The 13,064-nt window shown below is 41.1% G+C and overlaps 1 protein-coding gene across 1 annotated transcript in view; it reads left to right on the top strand.

Annotated features, from left to right (window-relative positions):
- C15H10orf90 (chromosome 15 C10orf90 homolog) overlaps nucleotides 1–13,064 on the top strand; it is a 68,441-nt gene that overhangs the window by 30,137 nt on the left and 25,240 nt on the right. The window contains 2 exon segments of the mRNA XM_074159095.1: nucleotides 2,820–2,914; nucleotides 5,169–6,234. Coding sequence (XP_074015196.1) covers nucleotides 2,820–2,914; nucleotides 5,169–6,234 — 1,161 coding nt within the window.

Here is a 13,064-nt window from a genome sequence, read left to right as displayed (position 1 = left end):
AGGGAAGGTCTGGGGAGGTTAAACAAATCCTCAGGATTTCAACTCGGATAGAAATAAGTTTCTCATACTCCCCACGGGGATGGAAAGTACTTGAAATGCCATTTCTTTCATGCTTTCGCACCAGGGAAAAACTGAACTTTGCATTTGGTTGTGTAACAAGAGTTACAGCGCAATGTGTTTTGTCAGCAATAAGAGTTTGTATGAAAACCTCTGTATGTGAGACAGCTCAGCTAAAACCTTGTGCTCCCTGAAGTTTCTTCATTTCAAATGCAGATTTAAGCTCTTTTTAAAGGTTTGGGGTTTTTTTTCCCCTTGTTCTGTTGACATGAATTAACAAATGTGAAGCTTCCTAGAATAGATTCAATAATATCATGAAAAATACCAGAGCTTTTGCCACCAATGCCATTTAATCTATCTCAGCGACTAGTTGAAATGACTTGCCAAAAGTCTGAGTGTTTTTCAACAATAGGATTCCCATAGTAATATGAGAATGCCGTTGCACAGGATATGGTACAAAATGCAATGCAAAACACCACTCTGGACGATTTAGCAAAGACAATAAACGTTTCCTCCTCTTCTTCCCACCTCGCTTCTTCCTATCTCTCCTGCTTCAGAAACAGCTACTTTTTAGAGTTAAAAGCGCATGAACTAATTAATCTAATCCAAGGGATCTGTGTGAAATAGGAAGGTTCTACCTACAGATTATTGCTAATTACAGGAGGTTACTTTGATAAGAATAACTTACGTGTTATACGTAATCTACTGTGTGGATTTTGACAACTTGTTCTTGTTTGACCCTGTAGTATTCAGTCTTCCTCTTGTGCTGGAAATACATTTGAATGAAATTCATGAAAAGCCATCTGGCAAAACATGCCTGTCTGGAACTGATTTATCTCCGGCCAGCCTTCTGGATTTCCTCGCACACTGGTTGACATTCACATGTTGATGTTCTCCTGTTGTAGCTCTGCAGCCTGATCTGAGACAACTGTGGTTTTCTTACTGTACAATGTTTGAGGAAAATATTCATAACTTACATGAAGTTGTTGCTTTAATTAGATACGTTTTGTTTATCAAACTTATGGATTTTTTTTAGGTCTTGCTCTACATCAATTCAACAATTTCTTCTTTATCCTTCTCTGCAAGTTATTCCCTACTTAGTTGTTTAAAAAAGTAAATAAGACAGCGCATGTAGTAGCTCTTCATCATGAAGGTATCACATATAACTCACCAGAGTACTGATACACTGAAAATAACCTCTCCATCAGGCTGACCCAGCAGTTACCCCTATCCCACTGCTCCTGGATACAGGTGGATTTTGTCCTTCGCAGGAAGCGCGTCTCCTCACTGTATACCACAACAGGATGAGGACCAGGCTCCAAGGGCATCTTGCCCGTGTTTTGTGCCAGCAGTTACCATCATCCAATGCTAGATCAGGTTCATTGCATTTTCACTGATTGCAACTGTGCATTATTTCTTTGCCAAAAGATATGTAGTTCGGCCCTCTGCTCCGGCTATTTTCTGGATTCTCTTTTTTTCCATACTGTGGCTAATGAGTCCAGCTGTTTTCTCTGTTGCTCAGGACCTTCTTTTGCTCAATGACAAAAGCAAACCTCTTTTTTTTTTTTTCATGCCAGCTGTGAATTACACAGTGGCATTGGCATCTTGGAGCTATGCAAATAAAATATACTCTAGTAAAGTATACCTTAGCATACCTTATTAAACTAGAAGGTTAATCCAACATCCTGGTGGTGTTTTGTGGTTGCTGTTCTGTGGTGGGACTCAAGGAGATCTCTCGATGGGAGACAGACCTGATACCTTCCCACTCTTTCCCTTCCACTCCTTAGCTGCACCCAAGGAGATGAAACCATCCTGTTATAGTGGATATGCTTTAATGAGCAATTTTTAATGTGATTTATACTCCTTTGTTAATATAATGTTACATATAAACTGAAATTCTGCTGGGTGAAAAATGATCAACTTCTGTGGCAAGCGAAGTGAAAGGAAAAAACAAAAGGTCTTACTGGTGGCGTGACTTGTTGCTGTAAAGCAGCAGCCAGTAATGTCAAGGGATTTCAGTCCAAATGGAGAATTTTTGAAAATTAATTTTGCATGCTTATTACAAGATAGAAAGTAACGTCATTTCTGGCAAAACTCTTGACAGCAGACGTAATGCATCATTGCAACAGCCCAGGCTCCGTGTTATATGGAAATTAGGTCCGTGTAAAAAGCTGCAGACAGGCTAGCGCTCACAGAAAGCAAAAGATGACAAAATCAGAGACTGAGATACTGATGTAATAGTTATCGCTGAATTAGAAAAGCTATGATGTAATAGAATTTCCAAATATGATTTAAAATTTCTGTAATTGTCTAAATGTGAAGGTGACTTAGTTCAAATGAAATCAGACTCAGAGCATCCGGCCCATTAATGTCCACACTTGTGCTCCCAGTTCTGCAGTTCCAGACTACACAAAAGTGACATTTGTTGAAATCCACATTTCCCATCTTCCCTGACTCCCCCACACTCATGCCTGAGGCCGTGGAAATCAAAAGCAGAGATATTCAAGCTTTGGATCAGCCCTGAGCACACTGTTAGACTGTCCACAAACGCATCTTTGCAACAGGATCCCAGGGGTATTTCAAGCGCTGCTCCTGGGAAGGGGGAGAAATAGGATCCCTCTGATAACAAGATCCCAGGGCAATCAGATCATTTACAGTAGCTTTTTCCCTCCTGCTGGCACGACATTCAAACCTACATTCTTGAACTCATCTCCTCCAGGACACTGAAATAATATTACTTTCTCTGCTCTTTTTTTCCCCAGGAGTGACACAGAAGCCATGGGGCACTGATGGTCAGAGGACATGCACAGGCCTTCAGAGGCAGAGTGCTGTGGAGGGAAAATCAGGCTCTACCAAGGTAAAATAAATAAATTCTGTTTAGACAGCGGTCAGCAGAATGCATTCAGGTTTTAAAAACAATCAGTGATTGCTGAGCAGGGTATTTGGAGTGGGTTTTGTTTAGCTAGGCTTAGCTCAGGCAGCAGAAAAGCCAAATAAAATGATGGCTAAATGTTGTGATTCGATGTGCTCTTGGTGAGGAGGAAAAAAATTGTATCTTTTGTGAGGAGAAAAGAAGTTGTTAAAAACACCTCAGGAGAGTAAATCAAGTGGTATCCCAAATATCAGTACACTCTGTCTCAGATGTTCTCAAGATAAAGCCTGAGGTTTTCAGTTCACCACAATTACTTTGTGTAAGTGCAGATTTTTTTTCACAAGATGCAGTGAAGCTTGAAAGCTCCCAACGAGCATAGGATCAGCTGGTCAAACCTTAAAGATCCATTTATTTGCCAAAGATCGGGAGGAAGGAATAATACATATACTTAAGCAGAAAAAGGAAAAGCAAATTATTTAAAATATCGGTGCATGAGTTTGAAGCTAATTGGGAGCATTTTTGACATGCCTTTGGACTCTTCCAGGATGTCTCCATCTGTGCAGCCCTTAACAAAAGAAATAAATGTCAAATTAACTACTGGAGCATGAGAAATGCATCCAAAATAAAGTATTTCAAGCAACATTCTTCTTCAATGCCCTGTAGAAATCTCTGGGAAGTCAAGAGTTTTGGAAAGCATGCAAAGGTCTTAAACCTGTAGGTAGAAGTAAATGCAGTGCAGAAAATATGAGGTAAATGTTGTTACAAACCATGAAAGAAACAAAGACGGAAGAAAATTCTTTCCCTGGGGCTGAGAAATTATTGAATTGTCAAAACCACAGGCAGCTGGTTTAAAGAGTTGATAGAATTTACCTGGCACTTCACTTTGTTAATAAACTCTTGATCTAACTCTCCCTATTTGGGTTCCCAAATCAGCCTTCCCAAGAGTCACAAAGGAGCCTGTTGTCTGTGTTGCTTCCATGGATGGGAGACAGGAGCACAGGGATAGTTTTCCCCAAGGGCTTCGATGCAGGGTCCTGTCTCTTGCACCCAAGCCCTGAGAAGGATGACTGTGGCACCTGGGAGGCCACAACTCTGTCACTCACACAGTCTTCCCTGAGGGAGAATAATATTATGTTTTTGTGAAATACTTGTCAAGTACCAGCATTGGTTATCAGATGATGGACACCCAGGTACGACTGAGATGAATTCATAACAAGCAGCCAGCGAATGGCACCTAAACCCCGAATGAACTTCACCGAGCTTTCATCATGGAGCTAATCCTCAGAATTTGCATGCCAATTCAGTGTTGGTTTTTTTCCTATTAGGACCGGGAGATGTAGGAACACAGGGCAGGAGCAATCTAATCAGCCAATTTACAGCAGCAATGAGATTAGGCCAGATGCTTTATAGCATGTGACTTATGTGACCAGCCGTGTGGATAATAAGAGCAGGAGATTTTAAACTCAGGTTTACTCTTTGTCAGATAGCTTTAACATAAAAGCACCTCCTTTATCACATCAAGTAAAGTAATGTCCGGTCTATCAAGATAGATATTTACTGTCATGGTTGGAAAAATGAATCTGGGCCCCTGTTGATTAATCTCGGACATATGTGGTTTTCCATCGTTGACAGGTGCCACCAAGTAATGGTAAGCTAGAGAGAACTAATGAATTAAAATGGTACCTGCAGCCCTTAAAGGAAACTATATCACTTGCAGGAGGGATCATAGAGAAGTTTTTTTTAACCGGTGAGGTTGTAGAGCAGTCATGACCCTGGTGCCCACATGTCCTCTGCAGCATGTGGTGGCACACGTGGACCTTCAGGATAACGATCCACAATATATTTAAATGCATTTTGAATTCCAGCAGACTGTCATGAAAGAACAGTTTAGAGTCTGAAACTGGCAATTGCCCTTGATGTGCCCATTTTTAAAGAAATGTAGTGACTATAAATCCCAACTGCAACAATGGGTTAAATACTGAAAATAATAGTATAGAATACACATTTTTTACTTTATTTTTTTTTTTGCACCAGAGTGATAAGGTTTTTATTGAAGTCTCCCAGACAATTCAGGGCTTATTTCAAGAACGTGTGTTTTTAAATGACAAAAAAGTTAGGATGAATAGAAATTTAACAAGAAATCTCAAACAAAACTGTCCAGTGTGATAGATGGTAGATGAGAAACGTTTATATATGTTATGATAGAGTATGTTGATAATTTGAATCTTTTCATTTGCAGGAATCTCTGTCATCACAAAATATGAAATTGATTTCACCAATACTTATTTCGCAGATGATTGATGAGAATAAATCAAAAGAAAATTGGCCCGCTTTGCCTATGCAGTCCACCATCCCCCAGCCCAGTGCTTATCACATGAAGCAATCCTTGGCTAACCATCGTGCATTTACGGTACTTCCCAGCAGATTAGAAATTCAAGCATCTTTAGATGACACCACGTCTCCATCAGACTCTCCCATCGCAGAGGGAAAGCAGTGTCAAAACCAGCCGAAAGGGTTTGCCTCCATAACTATTACAGCCAGGCGTGTTGCTGCAGGCTCCAGAGACCCAGCATGTGGAGCTGCAGCTGCACAAGAGCCCAACACCATGTCCCCCACCTTGAGCAAAACCCCTGCTGCCCTCCGTCACTGGCCTCCACTGGGCCACGCAAACCAAAATGTCTCTCTATTAAAGATTTCTGAATCTTGCATGCAATTAAGTGAAGAGCCACGAAAGCGGATTTTTGACCCTGGAAACGTGAAGAATGGCGTGGATCTTCAAAGCAGTGATGGGAGAGAGAAAGTACCACCTTCGTTCATCTCATGTGTCCACCTTCAGCTTTCTCAGCAGTGTTCAAATACCATCTATTACTTAGACAAGTCGCTCAACGTGTGCATTGACCAACCTCGAATTAAATGCCAAAAAATTCACAGATCAGTGTTGTCCTTCAATATAAATTGCAGTTCATCTAGATTAACAGCAGATGGAGTAGATGGCATAGCTAATGGAGAGCCAATAGAGGAGATACATAAGACGAGGCTCCTAGGAGAAAACAAGATTCCACTCATATCAAACTGGAGTGCAGGCTTAACAGAAAAGAATGTAATTAATAGAGAGACAACAAATGAAGGCTATTTGGGTAGTACATACCCTTTACAAAGTGTCTTTGTCTCTGAACTTCCAGCATTTGTGGATATACCCAGAGGACCTCATAACGTAGTAACAGCAAAGAAAGATGATGATAAGCAATCTGGCAGCTATTGCACTGCATTTTGTCTCCAGCTTCCTAATTCAAGTGATGAGGCAGGTAAGTAATTTCCAGAAACCTCAGGCTGGTGGAGCGGAGGTTCAGGCTGGAACAGACCCACCACAATGATTTTATGTGAGCAGATAATAGTAATCTTTCCTTCTGCAAAGGCACGGTGAGTCAGAGCACAACCCAGACATTTTCACTTCCAGGACTACCATGAATATATTTGCCATGCTAGTGATGCGTGCTGCTCATCAGGTGACACAGAAAACTGCCTGTGTTTTCTGCATTAAACCTCTATTTTTAACCATTTATAACTGCAATTTAGTGTTTTCTCCCAGCAACATGCAAGTGCTTAGCCCCTGAAAATTTCTTTGCATAAGGGCTGAATTTCAAGGTGTGATATTAAGGAGATGGCTGCACTGAGCTTGGTTTTGTGCTCCTTGTGATTAAAAAGGATCATTTTCAGCTTTTATTTAGAAGGCTATAGCAATAAGCCCAGGCCTTTATAACTAATGGCTCCGGGTAAATGGTTTGCAAATCTTTAACGCATTTGTTTGAAACATCTCCAAGCATTTTGCCAACATAAAATTTTCTTTGCAACGTTGCTCTCAGGGAAGGGAAAGGCACCGTGGGGATTGCTTCATGCCCAGAGTGGTACAGCTTCTGCTGCACTGGGCTGTAGCAGCTATTTTACAGTGCACTCGAATAACCACAGCTGAGTTTATTGACTCTCCAGGAAGGGAGAGGGAGTGTGGATGGGAAGAATGTCAATGAGCGAGTCTGGTTTTTACCAAAAACACTAAGGTTAAAACTTACCCCACATGTATCCTGCGACCTTGGGCTGCATTTAGTTGTAATTACCTTGTTCTTACGTGGTCTTTTCGATCTAAGGGTCAGTATGTGAACAGAAGCTGCTTCCTAAGATTCATTTGTACCTTCATCTTTCCAGTGTACAAGTGTACAAATGAAGAGAAAAAAAAAAAGAGAAAGATGAGAACTTGTGTGCTGTCTCATGGGATGGACAAGGTACAAAACCCGGGCTGCACCATTTCTTTGCACCTTGGTGTTACTGCTGAAACCAGTGGGACTGCTCTTGCAGTTATCAAGTGAGAAGGTGCTGCTTTATTCGGAGGCCTCCTGCTTTAACCTTTAAGAAAATTACCAACAGAGCCAGGATCTTCCACAAAGAAACTGTTGGTGTCAGTAATTCCAGAGTCAGGCTCTTAAGTGAAAGCTGGGGGGGTCTGCAGGGTGAAGCACCCCTTGGAGTGGCTGCTGAAATAAGCCTGAGATTAAATCATAGAATCATAGAATGGTTTGGGTTGGAAGGGACCTTAAAGATCATCTCATTCCAGCCCCCCTGCCCTGGGCAGGGACACCTCCCACCAGACCAGGTTGCTCAAAGCCCCATCCAGCCTGGCCTTGAACCCCTCCAGGGATGGGGCAGCCACAACTTCTCTGGGCAACCTGGGCCAGTGTCTCACCACTCTCACAGTGAAGAATTTCTTTCTAGTATCCGGTCTAAATCTCCCCTCTTTCAGTTTAAATATTTCTTTATGTTTTATAAGCGTAATACAGGTTGCCTGTTGTTGAAGGGGAGATGCCACAGTGGGAGCAGGAGAGGGAAGATGCTAACCAGAGCTAAAGCAAGGAAGAAATGTAAAGGGGTGAGGGTTAGTGAGGACCTTCCACTGACCAATACTGGCAAATTATGTCTTTCAGCTTTGGACTTCATTGCATACCATCCTAATGTCAAATAACAATGTCCTCCTAAGGTTTCCGTACAAAGTACTGTGCATTCAAGGCTTTTTTCAACACTACCTAAGGTCTGTTTGTGATATACCACAGAAACAAGGATTAGAATAATATTGAGCCTTCCCTGAGCTTGGTAATATGGTGGTGGTGATGAAAGGATCACTTTTACTAGAAGTCATTAGAAAGTGAAATAGGACGCTTCTCATGGTTCCACAGTTTTACTAAAAAGAGGAAATAAGTGAGGTAACCAGCTGAGAAATACTGGGTTTTGAAAAATTATTTCCACCATTTGTGTACATAAGAATACAGGTGTAAATAAACATGGGAAGCGTTACCTTTTTAACTGCTTCCACCTTTTGTGTAAGCAATAATGTAGAATGTAAAGATATATATTTCTCTTGATCAGACCCTTTGTAATATAAGAAGGTGTTTATCAGCTTACTACTTACTTACTTTCCTGTGTGAAATTTGTACCAACAGCCAGAATAATACTTCAAAACAACAGTCTTTCTCACCAGGATCCCCAAAGTAATGAGCTCTTGCATAGCCGTCAGCTATTAAATGTGACAAATCATAAGAAACCTAGTTAAATGCGTGAGACATCCGCACTGCTCATTAAAATGAAAGGCAATTGGTATGATTTTAACCTGGGAGAAAATGAAAAGGTGAGTTCCCTTTAGTTCCGAAAATGGGTGAAGTGAGGGAGAGAAGTGATTTCCGAGGTCCAATTCTCTGTTCTGGTGCAAATCTGGTACAGTCCTACAGCCTGTTATATGTTGTTGGTGTTTTTTTTTTTTCCTGGACTAGTTTGAAATATCTAAGGAAAGCTCTAATGGGACACAGTTGCCTTCCTGCTTTTTGCTGTGGCCTTTCTGTGTACACAGCTCAAAATTACAAGACCTGTGTTGCAAGATGCTGCTGTACGAGCAACACAAAATGACTGCCCCATCAGCAAAGTCCTTTATACCATTACAGATTCCCAATTCTTTTAGATAATTTTTTCCTCTGATGTTTACTAGCTCAAATCCATTCACCTTAAGCTTTGGTCTGACACATGTTTATGGAATGAAGTGTTCGTGAAATGAAATGTTTAAAAAGAAGGAAGAACTTGCAAAGAAGGGGCAGCAAACAATTTTTGACACCGTGTTAATACTTTAATGTAGTTATCTTATGGATGAAGGAACTGCGGAGAGCGGTTCGTCCATCACATTTCTGATGACCCAGAAAGTTTGAGTTTATATTAGTTTGCAGCTGTAGGCAATACCTTCCTGCCAGCAGAAATACAAGTGGTAATAACATCACCATGGGGAGAAAAAAAAAAAAAAAAAAGAAAAGAAAGAAAAATTACTTTCAAGGCTAGACTTTTCTGTATGAAATCTGTAAATGTAGTTTCCAGGATGTACAGGCTGCCTTATTAGGAGCTGAAGTGGAATGAGTACCCAAATACTTCTCTGCTTTACAGGTACTGGAGCCAGGTTTGCTGTTTCCTATAGGGCTGGTTGAGTCATGGCCTCTCCGGAACATCCTTTTTCTAATTTTTCATGTGGCTTCACTAACGTAATGATGATTCTACTTACAGTATTACTCATACTATTTCATGTTCAAAGCCAACTATTCAAGACTTGGCTTTACACGGACCTGGATAACCTAATCTAAGGCCCTGCTTGCAGCAAGTGGTTGGTCCAGATAATCTCCAGAGGTATATATTTCCACAATATGCCACACATGAAATGGATATTTTAGGAATATTAATGAAATGTAAATCTTGGGCTATGCTCATGGATGGTAATTATACCTAGAAATCAAAATCTCTCAAACTCAGTTAGCGTTCAAAGCTGTGTTTCATGCTATTGCATCCCAAGGATGGAATATGATCTCGTGATTTCACCACCATGGACGGTATCTTCTACTGGCTCTGTTGCTTTGGTTCCTTTACTTCTAATATCTGGCAAGAAACTGGACTGTAAGTGCTGGAAAATCCATATTACACACAAAGTCAGATTTGATCTGTGGGAGGACACAGAGTCGTAGGACATAATTGTATTTATTTTAAGTGAGTGGCCAGCATTTAAATCCCCTGGGCGGTTCAAGGAACATGTACCTGTGAAATGGCCCACTGAGGGCCACATGACCCACCTCAGGGGTACAAGCAAGGGTACAAGCTCCATGAGGTCCTTGTCACAGGTGATCGATGTGCATCACCCTGCCTTCGGTCACAGCTTTTAACAATCTGTCAGAACTTGCTAACGTTGCTTTTAAGTGAATGCTGCAATTTCCTTTACTGTCTGTAGCTGATGTCTCATAAATAAAAGGTAAGTTAAAAATGAAAAGATTTGTCTTGTTTCTGCTGAAGACAGGAGCATTTTTAATCTTAATTTCTCACCTACCTTTCATGAAGAATATATTCCACACGAATATCTAGTTTTCCATCCATCTTTTACGATATATTACCTACTGGGGTCTATGCTGAATTATTAAAAAGGGGCAAAGAGAAGAAAATGGGACAACTTTAAATTTATTTTGACCTCTCGATTAAACAATATCATCACTTTCCTATGAAAGATTATAAATGCCAACATCTAAATTTATGTTTAAGCTTAGATAATTGTAAATGTCTTGATGCCTGAGCACCTTCACGAATGTCAGCTACGTTATAAACGGAAATAATTTCTGCTAACACCTCAACTTCTATCACATCTGCACTTTTGTTTTTCTTTTGTTGTCACGCCCAAAACTGCGGTGCGGAGTTATTAAGGAAGAACAGCTGAGGTGAAGAGAAACGTAAATCCAGTTTGGATGGTAGGTGCTGTGCTGGCTCCCACAGCCCTATGTTGAGATACAGAAGATGTGAAGAATGAGCAAGGAGGGTGGGGGGAAATGACAAAAGGGCATCTCATGAATCACAGTTGTATGTAAACTACCCACAACTAGGGAAATCAGGACAGGAGAGATTGAGAGGGACTCTTGATCAGGGAGGGGAGTGATATGGTGAGGGGTTACAGCTTTAAACTGAAAGAGGGGAGATTTAGATTAGCTATTAGGAAGAAATTCTTTACTGTGATGAGACACTGGCCCAAGTTGCGCAGAGAAGCTGTGGATACCCCATCCCTGCAGGTGTTCAAGGCCAGGCTGGATGGGGCTTGGAGCAACCTGATCTGGTGGGAGGTGCCCCCGGCAGGGGGTTGAAACTAGATGGTCTTCGAGGTCCCTTCCAACCCAAACCATTCTATGGTTCTGTGATGAAGTATGAGTGAGTCAGCAATGGAAGGTGAATATAGTGCAGTGGTGGTGGTTGTGACCATGGACATGGGCAGCAGTAAGTGCAAACACAGGGCATGTCTGGGCTGGGGGGCTGCACTGCCGAGGTCCCTTCTGCAGAATTCAGGAATGAAGCACTCAAGAAGGGGAAGAACACATTTAAATCAGTGAACAAGACAGATCAGAGAGCTGATATTGTGGTTGCCTTTTTCCACAAGAGAATGGCAGGTGACTTGAAAGCATAATTTTCTTAATTAAAGCAACCCAAGACAGTGAATAGGGAAAACTGAAATGGGATCTGGGCTTTTGGGGTGTTGAATGGCCCCAGGTGATTATAGACTTCTGTTTCCTTCTTAAACAAGAGTTTTATTAACAAGTGCTGAAGCCAGCAGCATGTTTATTAAGGGGTAAATAACTAGACTAATTTGTTTCAGAAGCTATTTTAATTTTTTATGTAGTGTGCATGTCTCTCTATATATGCTTGTATTAGAGTAAAATCATAACAGTTGGTGCTGTGGGATTTTGATATGTTGCTACCTGTAAAGCAAAAAAACGTTTTTGTTTTAAATACAGATTGAAAATGGCATTTGAGATGTTTGTATATCAAGAAAATATTTGTAGGTCACCTTTAAACTAATATATACTCAGGGTAATCATGATGGGCTAATGTAGGCAACCTTAAAGCTGAAGACTATTAATTGTATTTACTTTCAATTATTAAATAGTATTTGAAGTGTTGCGATGAATGAATGTGGCCTGTCTGGTGTTCTCACTTCATTTTCTGTTTATGGGAAAGTCACCACGCAATAACCCAGAGAACAAGATAGTGTGTGTGTGTGAAATATATATATATATACACGAACAAGATATAATTAGACGAAAGCTGTTCCTTACAATATGGAATTTATTGTATAGAAACTTGAGTAGCTACAGCTGATGCTAATTAACTCTCCAGCCTGAGAATGTGTACAGCAGTAGTGATGGTGAAGACAGGAGAAATATGAAATATGGCACAGAAGATTTTACTTTAGCTTGCACCTGCTAAGCATGAGGAGCCAAATCTTCAGCTGATGTCAACCAATAGAAATATCTGCCTTCAGAGGAGTGACACTGGTTTACATCAGCCGAGGATCTGGCTGGGGACATTACTGACTTGGCATTATGGACATAGCAGCTGGTGCTGACTTGTTAAGAACAAAGGACCGCATGCCAAAAAGCCCATTAAAAGGAGCTCCTTTGATGTTTCACTTCATCTGGTATAAATTTAAAATGGAGGAGGTTGTCAATTTTCCTTAGTCTAGACGTTTTGTGTCATTGGGTCTGTGTCATGTTGCAATGTGACCTTCATATACTGTATGAAAGCTGAGAAATTGAGGACTCAGTCCTTACAGATGTTGAAAACTCAGTGAGGAAGTGGCAGTCCTTGGCTATGAGTGACTCTGGAAGATGCTGACAGCCTTTGAGACAGACCCCAATCTGTGTGATGGGCAGTAGGAGTTGCCTCCCCTTAACTTGGAAGTTTTTTTATTCATTGTAAAAGGAAGGGTATGCCTCCTCTTTTCTGGAGGGTCCTTTTATGTTTATGGAGTACCAACGTCTTGAGCTTTGCTCCTTGTTTCAAATGCCTGTTGCCAATTTCCCTATCCTCTGGTGTGACAAAGGAAGGGCTGATGCTGCTTGTCAGGTGTTAAGAGGAGAATCAAGGGATCAGTGTGGCGTTTTCACTTATTTAGAAAAACTATGAAGCTCAGAAGAGCAATGTGGACTTTTGCCCCATCATATGGATGTATAGCTACCATTAGAGGTCATAGCATCAGACGTAAGCAAGAGGGAGAGATGGTGCCCAAGGCTGTGTCAGCCAAAGTTACCCC

Source organism: Numenius arquata, chromosome 15 (assembly GCF_964106895.1).
Source record: "Numenius arquata chromosome 15, bNumArq3.hap1.1, whole genome shotgun sequence".
Lineage (NCBI taxonomy): Eukaryota > Metazoa > Chordata > Aves > Charadriiformes > Scolopacidae > Numenius > Numenius arquata.
The sequence above is the reverse complement of the archived record's forward strand: the minus strand, read 5'-3'. Positions and strand labels throughout refer to the sequence as shown.